At 38.2% G+C, this 19,159-nt stretch overlaps 2 protein-coding genes across 2 annotated transcripts; one reads left to right on the forward strand and one right to left on the reverse strand.

The window, feature by feature from the left end:
• Positions 1-287: 287 nt before the first annotated feature.
• zbed4 (zinc finger, BED-type containing 4) lies at positions 288-10,786 on the forward strand. The gene is made up of 2 exons (XM_079624378.1): positions 288-435; positions 5,479-10,786. The coding sequence occupies exon 2, from the start codon at positions 5,676-5,678 to the stop codon at positions 9,429-9,431; it is 3,756 nt and encodes a 1,251-aa protein (XP_079480504.1). The 5' UTR covers positions 288-435; positions 5,479-5,675; the 3' UTR covers positions 9,432-10,786.
• Positions 10,787-10,976: 190 nt separating this feature from the next.
• On the reverse strand, positions 10,977-16,526 carry alg12 (ALG12 alpha-1,6-mannosyltransferase). Its single transcript, XM_079624379.1, has 9 exons — positions 16,310-16,526; positions 15,681-15,813; positions 15,428-15,601; positions 13,407-13,601; positions 13,162-13,266; positions 12,813-13,035; positions 11,548-11,717; positions 11,388-11,463; positions 10,977-11,298 (listed from the first exon to the last, which is right to left on the reverse strand). The coding sequence occupies exons 1-9, from the start codon at positions 16,469-16,471 to the stop codon at positions 11,061-11,063; spliced, it is 1,476 nt and encodes a 491-aa protein (XP_079480505.1). The 5' UTR covers positions 16,472-16,526; the 3' UTR covers positions 10,977-11,060.
• Positions 16,527-19,159: the final 2,633 nt, after the last annotated feature.

A 19,159-nucleotide genomic window follows, 5' to 3' on the forward strand; every position in this document is an offset into this window, starting at 1 on the left:
CTGGTGCCTGACTGCCCCTGAGAGAGACCCTCGGGTCAAGAAACCCCGTATGTTTGCTTGAGTGACTCTTGTCATTTTGTAGTTTTCGTTGTCTGTGTTTTGATTGTCTAAGTCTATGCATAATGCAAAACGGAGTATGTAAAAACGAAGCAAGCGCTTCGTAATAGTATTAAAAAGATGACCTTTCATGCCTTGGAATAGATAGAATGACTGTAGTTTTATTTTATTTTGTAAACCCCACCCACCCACCGAAAGCCTCTATGACGCCAGAGATCCCCAGTTTCTTCCGTCTGACGCCGTGTGGCGCTACTACTGCGCACTGTTTACGGCACAGGAGACAAAGCAGCCAACTCAATTACAACACTGGATCAACCATACGCTTTACTTAACCATTTCACAGCCGAAACTCACTTAAGTAAACCTCAGGACACAAAGGTAAGCGACGTGTCTGTCATTAATCGAGTGTTTTATTTAGTCTCGGGCGCGTGCATGATTCTGGTTTAGATCCAGTGATCCGGGTAGTTCGACGAGCTTCTCTGTTTTGTGCGACCAGGATCCGGTTCTGCCTCATCAGGTTATGTCCTGTGTGGCCTAACGTAGCCACACCATTGAGTTGTCACTAACGTTAAGTCAAATATCCTCATCTAGGTCTTTAAATGGTTCAGTGTAGGGGGTTTAAATTCCTAAGTAGTCGTTTTTACTAAATAAATAATAAGGAAATACAAGGAAATAAATCGTGTCGGTTATATCGTTATGGCAGGAGGGAAGTGTTTTCCTGTTGTTTTGTCTGCGAGCTAATGCACTAGCCGCTAGCATGTGTTGCTAGAGCTAGCGCATACATCTCGTCAGGTCGCGAGAGCGTGTGTGAAATGTTAGCTCGAGCTTGCACTGTAACTTCCTAGATAGAAACGCCTCAGATTAATTGTACACATTATTTTGTCAAAACTATATGTACATATAATTGCATTGTCATTATTATTACAGTATATGGTTGCCCAAGTGTACAATTTTGGTTATTCGTTTATTTATACCCGTATCGTGACAACTGACCGGAAACGTTATTTATTAGATCCTTTACATTAATTCGAATAGTAATAGTTTATTCAAAGTAAATAGCTATTGGGTTCCTCTTAAAGTCCAGGATTACAAGCTCTTTAATCAAAAAACAAAACATTTTAAGAAATTTGGTATGTGTGAATATTACAGTATAGCTTTCTCCTCTGTGTAGTGCATAAATCATTACCGATGTTAAGGCAGCCTTATGCAGGTTCATTTAGGGCTGCTATGGTGAAGGAATTTCCCTAGAGTAGCTCAATATCGCCATATTATCACCATTTTTTTATTATTGTTCATAATTTTTTACAATGTCGTCAGCAACCACGAAGGAGGTTCAAAAACAAAACATTATTAGCTTATTAATAATCCCAAAACTTTGAATGAACACGCAGGAGAATAGCGCAAACCACATAATGCATAACGTGAACTGACCTGAAACACAGTGCTATAAACAGGGGTAAAACAAAGGAAAGTAAACTAGACATGTTAAAGTAATGTGTAACTATAGAAACAAACAGGACATAATCAGTATCCAATGAAATGGAAAATAAACAGAGTGGGGAAACAAGAACTAAAGGAAACAGAACAGAATGTCAAAATAAGGGTCCACATAACAACATAAATCTGACAATTCGCTCGTTGGGTTACAGTGTCGATTCTGAAATATCTGAAACTATTCCAATTCTCCTTTCTGCAGTATCGATACACCGATACCAGCTGCGCTTTCTTGCTCTATTCTTCGACAGGTCTGAATTTTGGCGTGAGATTGCACATCATTTCAGCAGGTTTCGCGCGCACACACATAATAAAGATATTGGCTCTGGTATAAAAGAGCCAAAATTAGCTCTTTTTCGTGGGTTATTAATGATCAAATACACTCAATTTAGCATTTAAGACATTTTAAACAGCTCAAAATGCACTTTCAGACACCAGCGAGTTTAATTTTCTCATAATATACATTTGCACATCACCACATTTTCAATGATTCTCAAACGACTCGCCAAATGAATCAATCTCTCTAAATCCCTCATTTCCACTAGCTACTCTGCTGTGATTGGCCAGACAGCTCAGTCTGTTGTGATTGGTTTACCACGTACAGCACGTGTCGAAAACAAAAACTCCCATTGCCATAACAACGACAGCTCTGCATGTCCTGAGGCTTCCTACACCGTAAACTAAACACAGTAACAAACAATGATGTCGATTTGACCACATCAATGCGAGCGTGATGATGAAATACTAGAAGCATTAACAAGTGCATGTCCATCAACCGATTATTTTACTTTTGTACTAATTTATTTAGCTAGTATGTTTCTAATATATTGCGGTGAACACGTGGAAACTGTATCAATAACAGTGCATGTATGCAATGTACACATTAGCCGAGCACGAGCGTGAATGATTGATGTAACATAAACATTGGTAAAACAAATCTTGCTCCATGCTTAATCTTTCCTCAAAGTAGTGAGAACGACAGACGATCTGCATTAATAGACACAGTTTTATGTAATAGTGGCCCACAGCTGATGATCAGCAGAAGTATTTCAGTAAGACAGTGATAACATGAGTTAGCCAGTTAGCAGGAGACTTACACAATGTAAAACTCAAAACCAGTATTTTGAACACCATCTTTCAAGAGCAAGCGGTTTGCTAATCCTGCATTGAACTCCGAGATTTGAGAAGCAGTCTTCAGTAAAATAAAGGGAACACAGCAAAAGTTTAGGATTATACTGCTGTGGTATCGTGGTAAAGATTCATTTTAACCACTGATTCTTCACATGCTCGTCCTTGGGCAGTGAAAAAAAAACTGTCTTTACCTTCACATTGTAGAGCACAGCATCTCCTCGACATGATACTGTCCAGTATCCACAGGAATCAGCTGCCGGTTTGAGGTTTAAGTTTCCCTGGTGTCTGCGCGCACAATAAGTGGGCGGGCTAATGTTACATCTTGACATCACGACGAAACGGATTATGAATCGTTTGAAAAACATTTCATTGACTCAGTCGACTCTTACTTTTGAAAGACAATAACGTTATATTACGGTGCACTTTCAGATTGAAAACTTTGCAGGATGCTTTCATTCACTTAGAGCAGGGATAGGCAACTCCGGTCCTGGAGGGCCACTGTCCTGCAGAGTTTAGCTCCAACCCTAATTAAACACAATCAATGTTTTCAGGATTACTAGATAGATACAGGCAGGTGAGTTGTTATCAGGGCTGAAGCTAAACTCTGCAGGACAGTGGCCCTCCAGGACCGGAGTTACCTATCCCTGACTTAGAGCTATGTTACACACTACATGCTTTGGGACTTAAAAGCCTTAAAGGAGGACACCGACTTTTTGGGACTTTGGCTTATTCACCGTATCCCCCAGAGTTAGATAAGTCCATACTAGGGCTGTAACGATTTACGATATTAAACCGAAATCGCGACACTCAGATCCACGAACCTGTGTCGCGGTATGAGAAGGCAGATCGCGATCGACACACCCCTTCCCAGACTTATCTTTCTCGTCCAGAATAGATCCTAGGGCTGTGACGGGGTCTTTTACATATTAGGTATGGGAATTTCAAGCAAAAATAATATTCGAAGATCGCTGGGTATCATTTGATTATTATTCAAAAATCGCACCTCTCCCCCACACGCACACACGCGCGCGCGAGCACACACAGACACACAAGCAAACACCAGAGCAAGTGAGCAAAGCGCGCGGTGTTTGCTTGTATGTGTGTGTGTGTGTGTGTGTGTGGCACCGGCGCACGCGTGAACTGGAGCTCACCTCATAAACGAATCGAAACTTAGAAAGCTTGAAATACTTTTATGATTTAACGTTAATTCAAAACATAAAGAAATGGCGGCTTAGGCTAATTCGTAGGAAGTGTGCATTTCTCTATGCGCGTTCACTTTGTGGCAAGCGTTATTCCTGCGCTTGAGATGCGGGTCATGCGGAATAGGCAATATATTATTTGTGGTTTACAGCACAGACAGTAAGCCTCGGTTACCTCAGAAGAATTTTTAACATGCTCGAATCATCTCCACAATGGAGTATAGTTCTGTTTGTTTTTCAAAAGCATTTTGTTACAAGAAAACAGAGTTATAGCTTTAGCTATTTATTTATTTATTTGGCTTTTAAAATCCTCCCTCCTCGCAAGAATCGCGGTTTGTATCGAATCGTGGGTCAGAAATCGGGATACGAACCGAATCGTGGGTTTGCTGTATCGTTACAGCCCTAGTCCATACATACCCTTTTCATCTCCGTGCGTGCCGTAACTCTGTCTGACGCACCCACAGCTAGCCTTGCTTAGCACAAAGACTGGAGGCAAACGGCTCCAGCTAGCTTAATGCTCCCAATAAGTGACAAAATAACGCCAACATTTTCTTATATACATGTTGTGATTTGTATAGTCACAGCGTGTACAAATAACAAGGTCACATGAGAGACAGCCATAAATACAAATTTGATTCAGCATGATTGATGTGCACTCCTGTCCTGACACAAATCAATAAATTACTGTTACTGAAAGAAAAAATTGGAATCTAAAGCTACAATATCGCATTTTCAAAACAATAACAAAGACGAAGCATGATGATGCTATGAAGGAGAGTTGGAACTATGGCCCGATATTGGAAAAGCAGCTAATCATGCCAATGAACCTTTGACTCTATGGCTATTCTGTAGACTTGTCAGTAGGTGGCGATACATGAGTAGGCTATCTGTTTTACATCTTATTAGTGAGTCATTGACTCAACTGGTTTGTTAAAAACACAGAGTCATTTACAATGAAACCGTGGATAAGAGTCTTGATGAAGCTGAACTGGCATGATTGTCAGGCATTTACAAAACATATATGGTACTTTAAATATTAAAACAGATAATATTGATCATTAATTGGGTAAAATGAAACATGAAATGATGGGGGAAATAAAATGTATAAATTAATATAAATTTACTTAAGTAATTAATACGGAGACACTTATTTAGGCAAGGAGCACTAATGAATTAAGACTTGAAACTTAAAGTTGAGGACTTGCAATTTGACTTGGACATGCCTGTCTTGACTCGTGACTTGAATGCAAAGACTCGAGACTTACTAGTGACCTGCAAAACATTGACTGTTCCGCCTCTGTTCATTTCAATGTTAGGCAGGTCATTCATGTATTATACCTTAATACATAACATAATACATAACGCTGGGACACAAGCTTATCCCATTGATGTGCAAAGCAATATGATCATTGTGACTGATCCTAAATATTTATGCACCAGTAGTGCTGGTCATGAACTATTGAACCATTCATAATAACTACTCTTATTTAATTTGTTTTTTGTCAATGTGTATAGCATGTTTTATCACACAGTACTTTATATTCTTAATTGTATTTTTAGTTATCTTAATGTTTTTCTCTCTCATCTATTTTTGCAGATTCTACAAATGAAAACAAGTGATTTACACTATCCTAAATGGAGGTCAATATGTCTGTTGCATCTGGGCTCAGATATAGCATGTTAAAGTAAATATCTGGATGGAAGGAAGAGCCACACCCATGACACTTGAACAGTTAAAAAGCTGCTTTGAATAGAGAAAGGTTTTCTTTCACTGCAGAAATTCTTTCTGCAATAATGGACGGAGAGGACAGCCTTTCACAGAAGACTGAGGATGCAAGCCACGAGCAAAATGGCTCCAAAGATAACAAGAGAATAGAGGCCAAAGGAACCTGTTTAAAAATCGAAGGGAAAGATGGTTATGTGTTCAAATCATACAGAATTACTCCTCAAGAGACTTTGGAAGCAAAACCCCATACCTGTCCCTCTGAGACACTGGCGAAGGACTCTTCTTTGGTGTCTTTGTCATTTGAGGGCGCAGAGGAAGATGGATCTTCTGAGGTCGATGGGCTTTCAACAGAGGGTTCACCAGCAGAAATTTGTGAAAAGCACGACTCTCCAGCTATTTCAAACAAGAGCCAGAACATTGAAATAAATAATTCAGAAATTGAAACCAGTGTATGTATCAAAGCTGAACCAAATGAAACAGGTGAAATCTCTCAGGATGATGAAAAGTTATCATTTGATGGGGCCTTTGGCCCCTTTGCCACTAGAAGTTATGACGACGATTATGGTAACTTGTTCAGTGGGTACTCAAGTACTCTTTATGACGTTGCAATGGATGCTGTCACACAAAGCCTTCTATCATCCATAAGAAGTCCTCTTAACCCTAGAAAAAAATCTCCTGCTTGGAACCATTTTTTCATATCACCACGTGATAGTACCAAAGCAATCTGTATGTACTGTATGAAAGAGTTCAGCAGGGGTAAAAATGAGAAAGACCTCAGTACTAGTTGTTTAATGAGGCATGTCCGAAGGGCTCATCCCACTGTTCTTCTGCAAGATGGTGATTCATTAAATAATTTGTCCAATTCCTCATCTTTAATACCTCCCAATATATCACCAAACAATGGAGACCTGTCTGTAAGCATCAAGGAACCTACAGACAACCATACTCCACTGTCCTCCAGTCTAGCTGAGCCCACAGACACAGTGTCCAAAGACTCTTTACAAAAGGTCAAACCAAAAGCAGAAAAGAGTGTCAAGAGTGACTCTAGTGCAGTTCCTTCCCCACATTCCTTTAACAACCATAATGACGATGCCACAGACTTGTTGACTGAATGCCCTGGATCAGCCCCTAAGAGCTCAAGTTCTCGGCGGCGCTCAGCAGTGTGGAAACACTTTTATTTATCCCCTGCTGACAGCTCAAAAGCAGTGTGTATTCACTGCATGAATGAGTTCAGTCGTGGCAAAAATGGGAAAGACTTGGGGACAAGCTGCCTTATTCGCCACATGTGGCGGGCCCATCGAGACATAGTCATTGAAGAAAACGGACAGGGCTCAAGCATTCCTCCGCCTTACACCACTCCGCCAACATTGCTGTCACGCACACAGGACTCCACAGAGGTCAAAAAGGAATTCCTCTGTATCTCAAATCGCCCTGATACCATATCAGATGAAGTGCCCAATGATGACAGTGAGCACATGATTCTTGAAGATGAGGCAAATGATTCTACATATCAATCTGGACAAGAGTCCTCACTTGATGCATCTTTTAGACTGAAAGGGGAAAATATACCTCTGTCATCCTCTCCAGAGGAACACACTGAGGGGCACAGCGTATCCCAAGATCAGAGCTCAGTTTTTCAACAAAACAAGAAAATAATGAAACGGGTGAAGTCAGAAGTATGGCATCATTTCATTGTTTCTCCTGTTGACCAACTCAAAGCTTTGTGTCGATATTGTCCCTGTGTGATAAGCCGTGGTAAACGAGGGGACTTTGGCACAAGCTGTTTAATGAGACATTTGATGCGAAGGCACCCTGATGTTCTCAAAACCCAAAAAAGCACAAGTGACAAAGTTTCCTCACCTCAGTCACCTCATTCGACTCCTGCTGCAGAGGATGACATGACGACAAATGCAACGGACAGCCCTGTTGTTGAGAACAAACCCCACACCATGCCTGTTTTCAGCAAAAAGACTTCAAAGCTTTGGAATCACTTTTCTATTTCCACTGCGGACCCAACAAAGGTGGTCTGTTTGCACTGTAGCCGCACAATTAGCAGGGGCAAAAAGACAACCAATTTAGGCACTAGTTGCTTATTTAGGCACATGCAGAGATTTCATGGGCATGTGCTTGAAAATAATAGTAATATCTCAGGTGATGTGTCATCTGCTGAAATTCAAGTTAAGCAGGAGCTCATGGACATTTCTACTTATGGGGAGAATGCAGAAAAGTTCAGTGAATGCCACCCAGCTGCCAAAAAAATTACCAAACTCATTGCAGAAATGCTTGCACTGGATCTTCAGCCATCAACTGTAGTGGAAAATCTTGGCCTGAACCGGTTACTGGAATACCTCCAACCACAGTATTCTTTACCTTCCTCATCCTACTTCACCAGCACTGCAATCCCAGAAATGTATGAAAGCGTGAAAGAAGTAGTTCTGACCCACCTAAAGGAGGCCGAAGGTGGAATCATCCATTTCACAACAAGTGTTTGGGTGAGCAGCCAAACTCAAGAGTACTTAATTCTTACAGCCCACTGGGTAACATTTGAGTCTCAAGTTCTGCCTCAGGGTCAAGATTTCCACTGCTCGGCCCTCCTTGGTGTTTCCTCAATTGACTGTGACTACAATACGATGAACATACAGAAGCAGCTTGAATTCCTTTGGGACACCTGGATTGGTTCCTCGGGCCTTAAAATTGGATTTACTGTAACAGATAATCAAACTATTGGAAGCATACTAGAGAGCAGTGACCACACCACCATGCAGTGTTTTGGTCATAACATAGACCTCATTGTTAACGAAGCCATAAAAAGTCAGAGGATGGTTCAGAACTTGCTTAGCATTGCCCGAAAAATCTGTGAAAGAGTGCATCGTTCTGCTAAAGCAAAGGAGAAGTTGGCAGAGCTGCAAAAAGCTTATCAGTTACCTGAAAACCAGCTGGTTCAGGATGTTCCCTCTAAGTGGAAAACATCATACTTCATGCTTGAGCGATTAGTAGAGCAAAAGAAAGCCATTGATGAGATGTCAATAGAGTGCAATTTCAGGGAGCTGATAAGCTGTGACCAGTGGGAAGTCATGCAATCGGTCTGCAATGCTCTTAAGCCTTTTGAGGTAGCCTGCAGGGAGATGAGCAATCGCACTGCAACACTAGGTCAGGTCATTCCACTCATTCACATACTCAACCGAAAGATAGATATGCTTTTTGATGAGACAATGGGTATTGATAATATGCTGAAGTCTTTAAAGGAGGCAATGGTGACTAGAATGTCCCCTACACTTCATGACCCCAGGTACATATGGGCAACCATGTTGGACCCGAGGTATAAGACCTCCCTCTTTACCGAGGAAGAAGCAGAGCAGTGTAAGCATGACCTCATTCAAGAGCTTGAGATGTCTGCATCTAATTCTGTGGAGACTAAGCCACCACTGTCAAATGGATGTAGTGACATACCAGTGTCATCAAACAGCTTGGCCTCAAACAAAGAGAACCTCTGGGCTCTCATGGATGACATTAGACAGAAAATCAAGCAAGAGGAGAGACCAAAATCATTGGAGCTTGCTGTGCTGGAGTATTTGGAGGAAGACATTCTTGACCAGAGTTGTGATCCTCTGGATTATTGGAACCTGAAGAAGTTACTGTGGCCTGACCTTGCCAAAGTAGCTGTACGCTATGTGGGTTGTCCACCCAGCATTGTACCAGCAGACACACTTTTTAGCACATCAAGTGTCAACTGTGCTCTGAATCAGTCCAGACCATTGCTAGAAAATCTTGAAGGACTTTTATTTTTAAAGGTCAACCTTCCTTTGATATATTTTCAGTACTGATGATCATGTATTTATATTTGCAAGGATGTTTCTTAGACTCTGATGACCACTCAAGTAACTTTTCTGAGAAGGCCTAATTAACCACAATTCATTTTACGGCGGTTCATATTCAATATACAAGAGCATCTGAATATTTAACTGAATAAAAGACTGCTTTGAGTACTACTGTTGAGTACACTTGAAAACTGGAGTCTTATTCCTGGTGAAAAGTGTTTTCAGGGAGGGAGGGTTATTTAGTTCTAGGGGTAGTTATTGTTTGTTGCTGTACTGATTCTTTTTATTTTATAAAATGTATCTGTCTTCTCTCTCCTTGTGCCTTATACAAACTACTTCAGGTCAACATGCTGTAAATATTAATTGATGTGCAAAAGCAAGTCGTAGTCTTCTGATTTTAATGATTTTATAAAATTGAAACTACATGCTGAATACTGTTTTTATATAAATACATGGCCCAAAATAAATGCTGTGACTGAGAGATGTTTTAAATGTATTTTATTTAATTCTTTTATTGTGATTTTTGTGGCTCATGGTACTGTTAGAATTAGTTTTTTTTTTTTATTATATATTTTTTGCTGATGTTCGTTTTGTTTGTATTTGTTTAAAAAAAATGTACATAATGCTGTACTTTCAGGTTGAAATCTATTTGAAAATTTGTCTCAAGCACAAATCTTTTTTATATAAATCTAAAGGGTTAAATTATGGGACATCAAGGAAGTGTACTGTACATTTTATAAATAATTTCCAAAATATAATTTGATAGAGGAAAAATTCAAACTGGAATAATTTAGTTTTTTTTTTTTGTGGTAATTTGTAAATAAAACTTTACACTTTGAAACCATGTTGCTTTTAAATTTGTTATTGTTTCAGGTCATATTTTTCCTTCTTGTATTTATTCTCAATGGATGCATATATTTTCCAAATCTGGATGACCTTGCTAAATCTATTATTCTAATTCTATTTCTATTTAATTCTAATTCTAATCCAAACTGAGGGAAAATGTGGCAATGTAATAGTGGAGGGGAAGGGGTATCTTTTTTGGCCTTTGTTGAAGAGGACAGTCTGACTGGAAAATCTGTATGACTTTCATTCTTCTGTGAAACATTAAAAAGATAAACATTTTTGTCCATTCAATAGAAGTAAATGGTCTCCAAAATGGTTGTTACTAACGTTCTTAAAAAATATATTTTGTGTTCCGCAGAAGAAATTAATGCATGTTTGGAATGACACGAGGGCGAGTGAAAAAAAAAAAAAAGTAAATGGGGAACTATCCCTATAAGTGTATTTATGAATCCAGATTTACATTATCATTCATGCAAAAGATACGGTTGAGAAAAACCACTGGGAGGCATAGTAATTGCATGTAAAAAAAAAAATAAAAAAAACATTGAGCTGATAACTGCCATTGCAAAAACCTGCAGAAAACCATTTTTTTAGGGCAGTTAAAAATGTTTGTATGAAATTAAACCACAGTGAAGAGTGTTAAACTGCACTTACAATAAACTCAGGAATGTTCCCCTCTCAGTAAAACAGACTAGCAACAGAATTCAGATAACCACTTTTGTAAACATTTATTGGTCTTTTGGAAACATTTTATTCAGTTTATTTGTCAATTTCACTCCCAAGCTTTCGCTATCTAGGTTCGTCATTTAAATGTCTTTCTAGAAGCACAAGTTTGTCGTTTAGCTTGATTTTGAGAGGTGGAAAGTGGGACATCTCAAATGCAAGGCTTTGGTATCCTGGGATGAAGACCAAAGGGTTGTGAGAGTCTTTGAGCAGCAATATCTTGGTTGCATTCACTTCCATTAGCAGGTGTGTAAACGTTTTCATAACTGGATCGTCAAAGGTCAAATCCTCATTTTTGTCATATCTAGGAAATTAAAGGAAACATATTCAGACAAATCACTCATTGCACATAATTACGCACAAATTATTTTTGATATTTTGATGGTCACAGACCTCCAGTTACTATTTAGCTCCAGAAACCGCGAGACTCCCGTTTGTGCAGCGAGTACATCAATGTGTAATGACACATCTGTGTGGCAAGTATGCAACTTAATGAGATTGCTTGGATTGCATTAATAATTCAATATTAAATGAGCAATCAAAATCAACTTACTTGCTGTTGCTGGCATTAATCTATGCAGCTCCTGCATTGCTTTCCCTCCTGGGTAGTTGTGATGGGAAACATACAGAGAAATACTTGTGTATACTCCGTTTAACATCAAATGTCCAACCACAACTATGGAGCCAATTTTATACATCCATGACTTGTGGTAGTTCTTCAAACTGTAACAAAACAAAAGAGAAAGTGTAAAAATTTGTTCGAAATTAAATACTGTAGGGTTGAATATTAAGGAAGATATTAGCTCTTCCATTCCAAAAGAAGAGGGTCTGCTAATTACAACACATTAAGTACAGCAAGGCAGCTGTTTAAATGTCTCAGATTTGGTTTTAATCACATGGTCAATGAAAAGGGGAAAAAATAAGATTGCAACCAATGATCTGGTCTCTCTTCTAAAATACTCTGTTCCTCTATCTCTACCAGAGATCCTGTAAAACTGGGTTTCAAGAACAACTTTTACTTGTACTAATACATTTCTATTGTTGATATGCTAAGTTGTCAGAGGGTGGTGATATAAACAGTATATGAGCTATAAATACAGTATATATGAGCAATTCATTTGCAAGACCTTATATTATTCAAATCTGAAAATCTAAAAAGAATATCAAGTAAAAGTAAACGCATATTATAACATATATTAATAGGAGTTGTTTTAACTGAAAATTGTCCATCATTTACTGAAATATAAAAACCACTGATGAATGTAAGAAACACTGATGGATATTTTCAAATGCTTTCTGACACAGTAACACTTAAGATCTTATTGGTTAACATTAATGTATTAACTGAAATTAACTAACAATGAGCAATATTTACAGTTACAGTATTTATTCATCGTTGTTAACATTAGTGTTCATGTTAGTTCAGTGCATTAACTTGCGTTGACAAATACAACTTTTGATTTTATTAAGGTATTAATAAATGTTATTATTAGCTAAGATAAAAAAATGCTGTATAATTAAGTATTGTTCATTCTTAGTTAATGTAACTAATGCAGATAGTCCCTGCAATCGTTCAATAAAAGATATTTTGAAAAAACATGTTGAGAATAATCTCCCGATTTCATATCCATGCGTTTCAGAAGGGCAGAAATTACAATTTTAAACTGGAGTTAGTTTCGAGTTCTGAAGTTTCGAGTTCTGAAAATTGCAGTATGTTTTATTGTAGAGTAACCACTTAAAATGTGTAATTATCAAGAAAATTGATTCTCCAGTTCATGACCCCTTTAACAAACTACTATCAAAACGTGTTCAGCTTACATGAAGGAGCAACCGCAGGCAGCGATCATGTTGAACACGGGGAAGGTGTAGATGATAAAGCGGAGCTCCTTGTGAGGCAGAAGAGAGTACAGCAGAATGAAGCCTACGCTTACGATGAGCAGTTTTCTTGTCCGTCTGTCCAATAGGCCGAGTGGGATGAAAAGTATCGTGCTGCCGAGAGCTCGAGGAAGAGCAGAGTAGAAGTACCACAGAAAAGGGAAAGTTTGAGGCACAGAAGAAGTCAAGGAAAGATAAAAAAAATTAACAGGAGACAGAATCCCAAAAATGAACATTCTGGGTAAATTGTGACAATTTCACGTCGCTCCATGCTGCAGTTTGCAAAAGGATATTCCCCAGTTGGAGCTTTTATTCATAACCGTGTTGTACCACAGTACCTGACCCTCAGGCCAGAGCAGCTTATTCCAGAAAACTGTGTCAACCATGACAGTGAGACCTACAGAAGAAAGCAAACACTGTGTCCATATTTGCTGAGAAATACAACATCCAAACAAAGAAAAGTCTAAATTTAGAGTGTAGGCTACTAAACAGTAGACAAAATATTGATAGAATTAACTGAATTTATGCATCACTGACCCAAGGATAAAACCCCAGCAGGTACGGCATGGTAAAGCAGCTGCAGAACATGGAGTTTCCTGCTCAGGAGTGACATCAACAACATCAGGCCAAAGAAGAGACACAATTCAGAGCGGAACACAATGATGGCCAAAGCAGAGAGCCAAATGAAGGAGCCGTGTCTCTGGGCCAGCCAAGACGTGAACGCCAGCAGAACTATTCAATAAAACACAATTTGGGAGAAACTTTGGTAAGCTTAAAGTGCAGAATAATGCACACATATTGTTACAATGCATTATGGTGTTGTTATTAGCCACATACTGAAAAGGTTTGGGATTGACAACCACATTTCTAGAGTGAAGAATAGAAATATTCAGATTTAGATGACTATATAAGCAGTGCTCATTATCACAACACATTAAAGGATTAGTTCACTTTTTAAAAAAACGTTTGCTGATAATTTACTCATACTCACCCCCATGTCATCCAAGATGTCCATGTCTTTCTTTCTTCAGTCGAAAAGAAATTAAGGTTTTTGATGAAAATATTTCTCCATATAATGGATTTCAATGGGCCCCAAACGGTTCAAGGTCCAAACGACAGTGTCAGTGCCGCTTCAAAGGACTTTAAACGATACCAGACAATGAGTAAGGGTCTTATCTAGCGAAACGATCGCTCATTTCAAAAATAAATAAAAAAGTTTAAGATTTATAAGCACAAATGCTCGCCTTGCTCTGTTCTGTGATGCATGTTCGTGACGTCATGTAATACGCAATTATGTTGAAAAGGTCACGCTTCTATGAAAAGTAAAAAATTCTGTCCTGACAAAAATTTTCTTTTAGGCTTTTTAATACTACAACACCCAGGATACACACACGCAATGGGCATTTTAAACGATAAACTGACACAAAGACATTTGAATATGTGTATATGGTCCTCCTTCCGCACATAAACACTGTAAACACTGACTCGGTACGTCAAGCGTGACCTTTTCAACGTAATTGCGTATTACATGACGTCACGAACGCGCATCACAGAACAGAGCAAGGCGAGCATTTGTGCTTATAAAACTTAAACTTTTTTATTTATTTTTGAAATGAGCGATCGTTTCGCTAGATAAGACCCTTATTCATTGTCTGGTATCGTTTAAAGCCCGTTGAAGCTGCACTGACACTGTCATTTGGACCTTGAACCGTTTGGGGCCCATTGACGTCCATTATATGGAGAAATGTTTTCATCAAAAACCTTAATTTCTTTTCGACTGAAGAAAGAAAGACATGGACATCTTGGATGACATGGGGGTGAGTAAATTATCAGCAAAAGTTTTTTTTTTAAAGTGAACTAATCCTTTAATTGATAAGCTCAGTCGATTACCTTAAAGGGATAATTCACCCAAAAATGAAAATTAGCCCATGATTTACTCACTCTAAAGTCCTCCTAGGTATATGACAGTCTTCTTTCAGACGAACACAATTGGAGTTATATTAAAACATGTCCTGGCTCTTCCAAGCTTTATAATGGCAGTTTCTGTTAAATATTAATATTTTTCTCACACAAACATATCGCTTCACTTCAGAAGGCCTTTATTAACCCCCTAAGCCGCGTGGGGCACTTTATGATGGATAGATGCACTTTTATGGACTTTGAAACAGAAACATTATAAAGCTTGGAAGAGCCAGGACATTTTTTTATATAACTCCGAAGAATCATATACACCTAGGATGACTTAAGGGTGAGTAAATCATTGGCTAATTTTCACTTTTGGGTGAACTATCCCTTTAACAAAAAATTAATGGTCTATAATCAGAATATAAATATTGTACTCAAAAGCCTAACGAAGGACGATGGCAATTCACACAATTACTAGTAAACACAAATGTGTTATATTAAGTCATGTTGCTTTAGCTTTGTTTTTTAAACAAAAGAATGAAATGGCTGCTAGAAAACTCTAAATATTGCTCCATGATATTGGGCAAACTCTACCTAAGAGCCCTATACACTGGCTGTGTTATATGCGGGAATATATAGCTGTGTTATAGCACCTAAAGGCAAAACGATCACATTTGGGAGGGTTCTGGAACTGTAAAACATCAGATGGAACTGGGTAGCGCAGATGAAGCAGAACAGACTGGCCACCATTGACCCAAACTGCCTCCGGACCTCTCTCTGCATCTGCCATAGTGACAGAGTCACACATAGTCCAATAACTCCTCTCACTGCGGAACAGAGAACAACAAAGTTGATGAAACTAAAACAAAAACAATGTTAAGCTGCAAATCGTGATTTCAGATATACCTAGGATTTGAGTGTAAAACTTTGGTGCTTGCAGGAGGGCAAGCAAACACTTCATTGGTGCACTGAGCGCTGATATGAACAGGGGTCCAAGAAACGTCCGTGGAACCACACCAGGAAACTCGTGATGATCATACTGGAGAAAGCGTAATAACAAGGAATTAATAGAGAATTGATGCACATCCCAATTCACGTTTATGCACTATTCTACACCATTTTGTAGTATAAATAGAGTGAGTAAACACACTGAGAAAAAAAAAGTGTGGTATGTTGTAGTACACTTGTATTATATACATGCCCAAATATACTTATTAGACCCACATGAGGAAAGTATAAAGTTTAATAAAGTTTAATAACTTTAGTCCTCATGTGGGTCTAATAAGTCTAATGTTAAACAACACAGAATTGTCAGTGTACTACACATATGATATATGAATATGAATCCATTTAGATCATATTACAATCTGATACCATGTAACGTTACTATAGTAGGCTGGAATCTCTCACTAAACTCTTTCACTAAACTTTTTAAAATCCATCAATCACATGTAATCAAAGATCACGCGTTTCACGCACTAAAACACAACTTATCAAAAAGAACACAACCCAGAAAAAGCGTCGCTTTTGATTACCTTTTCAAATTCAAATCCGTGATACAGAACATCGTGAATTGCTTGTAAATTAAAACTTTCTTCAACTTTACTGTAGGGACAGGTAAACAAATGTAGAAATACAACACCGATCATAAAAATTAGAAGACGATGCTCATTCACAGCTTCCTTCCGCGCCATCATAGCGCGAATACACGTCCTTCAGCGCGTGCGCAAACGTCTGAGCTTAGAAATGAGTGGGTAGAATAGAAATTTGATAGCAAAGCAAATTCTGAAATGGGCGGGGCTTAGCAGACGGGAAGTTTTCTGTGATTGATCCGGTATCCTGGATCTAAATATATATTTAACTCTTTGCCTTTGTATTCAATTCGGTGCATATTGGTTAGAATTTCATTAGTCAGATGTAAATAGAGTGAAAATCTCGAAAGACTAATTTGCCTGTGGTTCCCCTCGAGATTTTCCTATGGTTTTTTATAATGTTTTTTTTCTTCTTCTTCTTCTTTTCAATTTATGAGTAAAATAAGGTGTGTGGTAAACATAAGTTGACGGTAATTGTAGTTCTATTCTACAAGGTAGCTAAATTGCACACACCCATAGGCCTATAGAAAAAAGCTTAAATTTTTTAAGCTGTTACCTATTTTAAAATATAATATTTATTAAAAAACAATAATATTATTTCTAGTAAGTAAAAACGTTTGAAGCGTGAGTGTGTGTTTTTGCAGCGTTAAGGCAATTTAGCCAATCACAGACACGTCTGTTGATTTCTTGAACGCAATGACGAATCAGAGGTGGTCACTGGTCACTGTTCTTCGTGGCTAGGCATTGACCGCACATGGTTATAATTTTTAATGTGTAAACTCTGGTAATCATCCACCTGTTGTCGTTATGGGCTTACACAAAAAGGGTGTGCATTTTGCAGATGTGTAGGGGTCATCTTTTACAACGGCCATTATAATATTTATTTTGAGATAAATGAGGTAAATGTATTTCAGAGAGTTAAGAATTATCCTTCAGACTTTGATGCCAAGTTTAAAAAAATTGTGTAAAAAGTGAGTTCAGGGGTTTTCTCCATGTTCTGTTTTCAGTTGAAAAAAATATTTTTAACACTGAGTACTCCAAGCTCAGTCCAAAAAAAAGCTTTTTGGGAGAGTAGGCACATATTGACATTACAGAAGAACGACTTTCAAATGAATGAATGACAACAGGTGAAGTTGTAAGATCTTGTAACTTTCACAATTTCATTGTCACAAACCAAATTGACAAAAAAAAAAAAGTGCATTGGGACCATGCAATGAGCAAGACTTCCATCGCTAGCACTTTTGAAATTATTTTATAATGCAAAAACCCATATGTATTCATGGTTTAATTATAGGATTTAACATGGTATCGCCAGGATCAAATTAATTGAGTCTTTCTGATGTTCTAAGCCCCGTTCGTCGGCGATTCGCTTTATCACGTCGCGTTCAGTGTGAAAGGGCCTTGAGGTTAAAAAAGAGTGAAGTGTGTTTTTTGCTTAGTGTTGTTGCGGGTTTTTTTCTCTCTCTCTCAGGTTGAGGCGTTGAGAAAACTTTTAAAGCAATGTGGCATAGACTCTACAGGTTGTAAAATGGATCTTCTCCATTTGAGGGTGAGAGAATGAAAACAAGGAGCACTTATGGCAAAGTATTTAAGAGAATTTGGGGAGAGTCTGGTATTTCATTCTTTATGTTATGAAAATTTACAGTTCTGTATATCAAAATCACCATGCTTCTGAATTTCTTTCCAAACTGGCACCCCTGTTTTCTTTTGTAGAGTTAAATGTCCTTGAACAGAGCCCTTCTGCAGTCACTATAATTGTGTGTTCTTTTCCTATTTCCAAGTGGTTGGGCCGTGATTATGTTTCCTTGTGGGATTGTGAACTCTGTAAAATTCAACTTTAGAGCGAAAAGCCCACGAGATTATGCAGATATGTTGTTGTCATTTAAACATTTCCCAAATTTTGTGCACAGGGATAGTTACACACCAATTTACGTGATCCTGAATTAGCTGATGCTAAACCTCACTGCAAGCAGAGAAGTGAAACTTTATGTCAATTTACCATGGTTAATATTGAAGAAAGACCCACCTGATGTCAATGGTCATCCATCAACAGGTTCTGCTGAGCCTTATATGATACTTCTCATCAGACAAAAGATAAAAAGGACAAATTGGACTTGTTCCAGAATTATTTGGATGGCTTAACTGGCAGAATGCAGAGCTGGCATGCGAAAGAAAAAAAAACTACTTTATGAATACTTGAATCTTCCTAATGCCTTGAACTTTACACCACCACAATGAGCAAATCAATCAGAAGGCTCTGGAGGACTTCAAACTATAGTTGGTCATGATGGGGACCTGACCTTTGACTGTTCTGGGAAAGCAATTTTAGGTGTTTATTTCATATTCGTTTAGATATTCTATCCCATTTTGTTTAAATGTGACAACACAGAACACTTATTTTCTTTTTTTGCAGCTCACAACCAAAAATGGTTGTGAGCATTCACACCATATAAATGGTGTGAATTCAGTCAGACGTCTGAGGCTGAGATGCATAACTTTGGCTTCTGTGGATGGAGTGACTGGATACACAAATATGTGCAAGCCCTTTTAAGCCATTATGTTTTGCAACTTATTAGTTTTTTTAATTTGTAAATGTTGGGTTGGTTTGACTTCATGCCAAAAAAATATATATTATTTTTTATGTTTGGGTGAACTGTGTTCTGGATGAGTGTGATATCAGTGAAAGATTATCATGCCAAGAGAGAATCTCATTACATTGGGGAAAAGAAAGGAAATGGATTATATAATGAGTATGTGTATGTTGTAGTAACTTGTAGAGTTTTTTGTTTGTTT

The sequence above is a fragment of the Phoxinus phoxinus genome (assembly GCF_949152265.1).
Source record: "Phoxinus phoxinus genome assembly, chromosome: 9".
In the NCBI taxonomy this organism is placed as follows: Eukaryota; Metazoa; Chordata; class Actinopteri; order Cypriniformes; family Leuciscidae; genus Phoxinus; species Phoxinus phoxinus.

What these genes read in the sequence shown, in the direction of transcription:
- zbed4 (XM_079624378.1), top strand. Translation starts at nt 5,676, where the DNA reads ATGGACGGAGAGGACAGCCTTTCACAGAAGACTGAGGATGCAAGCCAC.
- alg12 (XM_079624379.1), bottom strand. Translation starts at nt 16,471, where the DNA reads ATGATGGCGCGGAAGGAAGCTGTGAATGAGCATCGTCTTCTAATTTTT. An exon ending in ACGGATTTGAATTTGAAAAG is followed by an intron (nt 15,814 to 16,309) that starts GTAATCAAAAGC and finishes CGCTTTCTCCAG; the next exon opens with TATGATCATCACGAGTTTCC. An exon ending in GCCTGCGGTTGCTCCTTCAT is followed by an intron (nt 11,718 to 12,812) that starts GTAAGCTGAACA and finishes GTTTTGTTACAG; the next exon opens with TTTGAAGAACTACCACAAGT.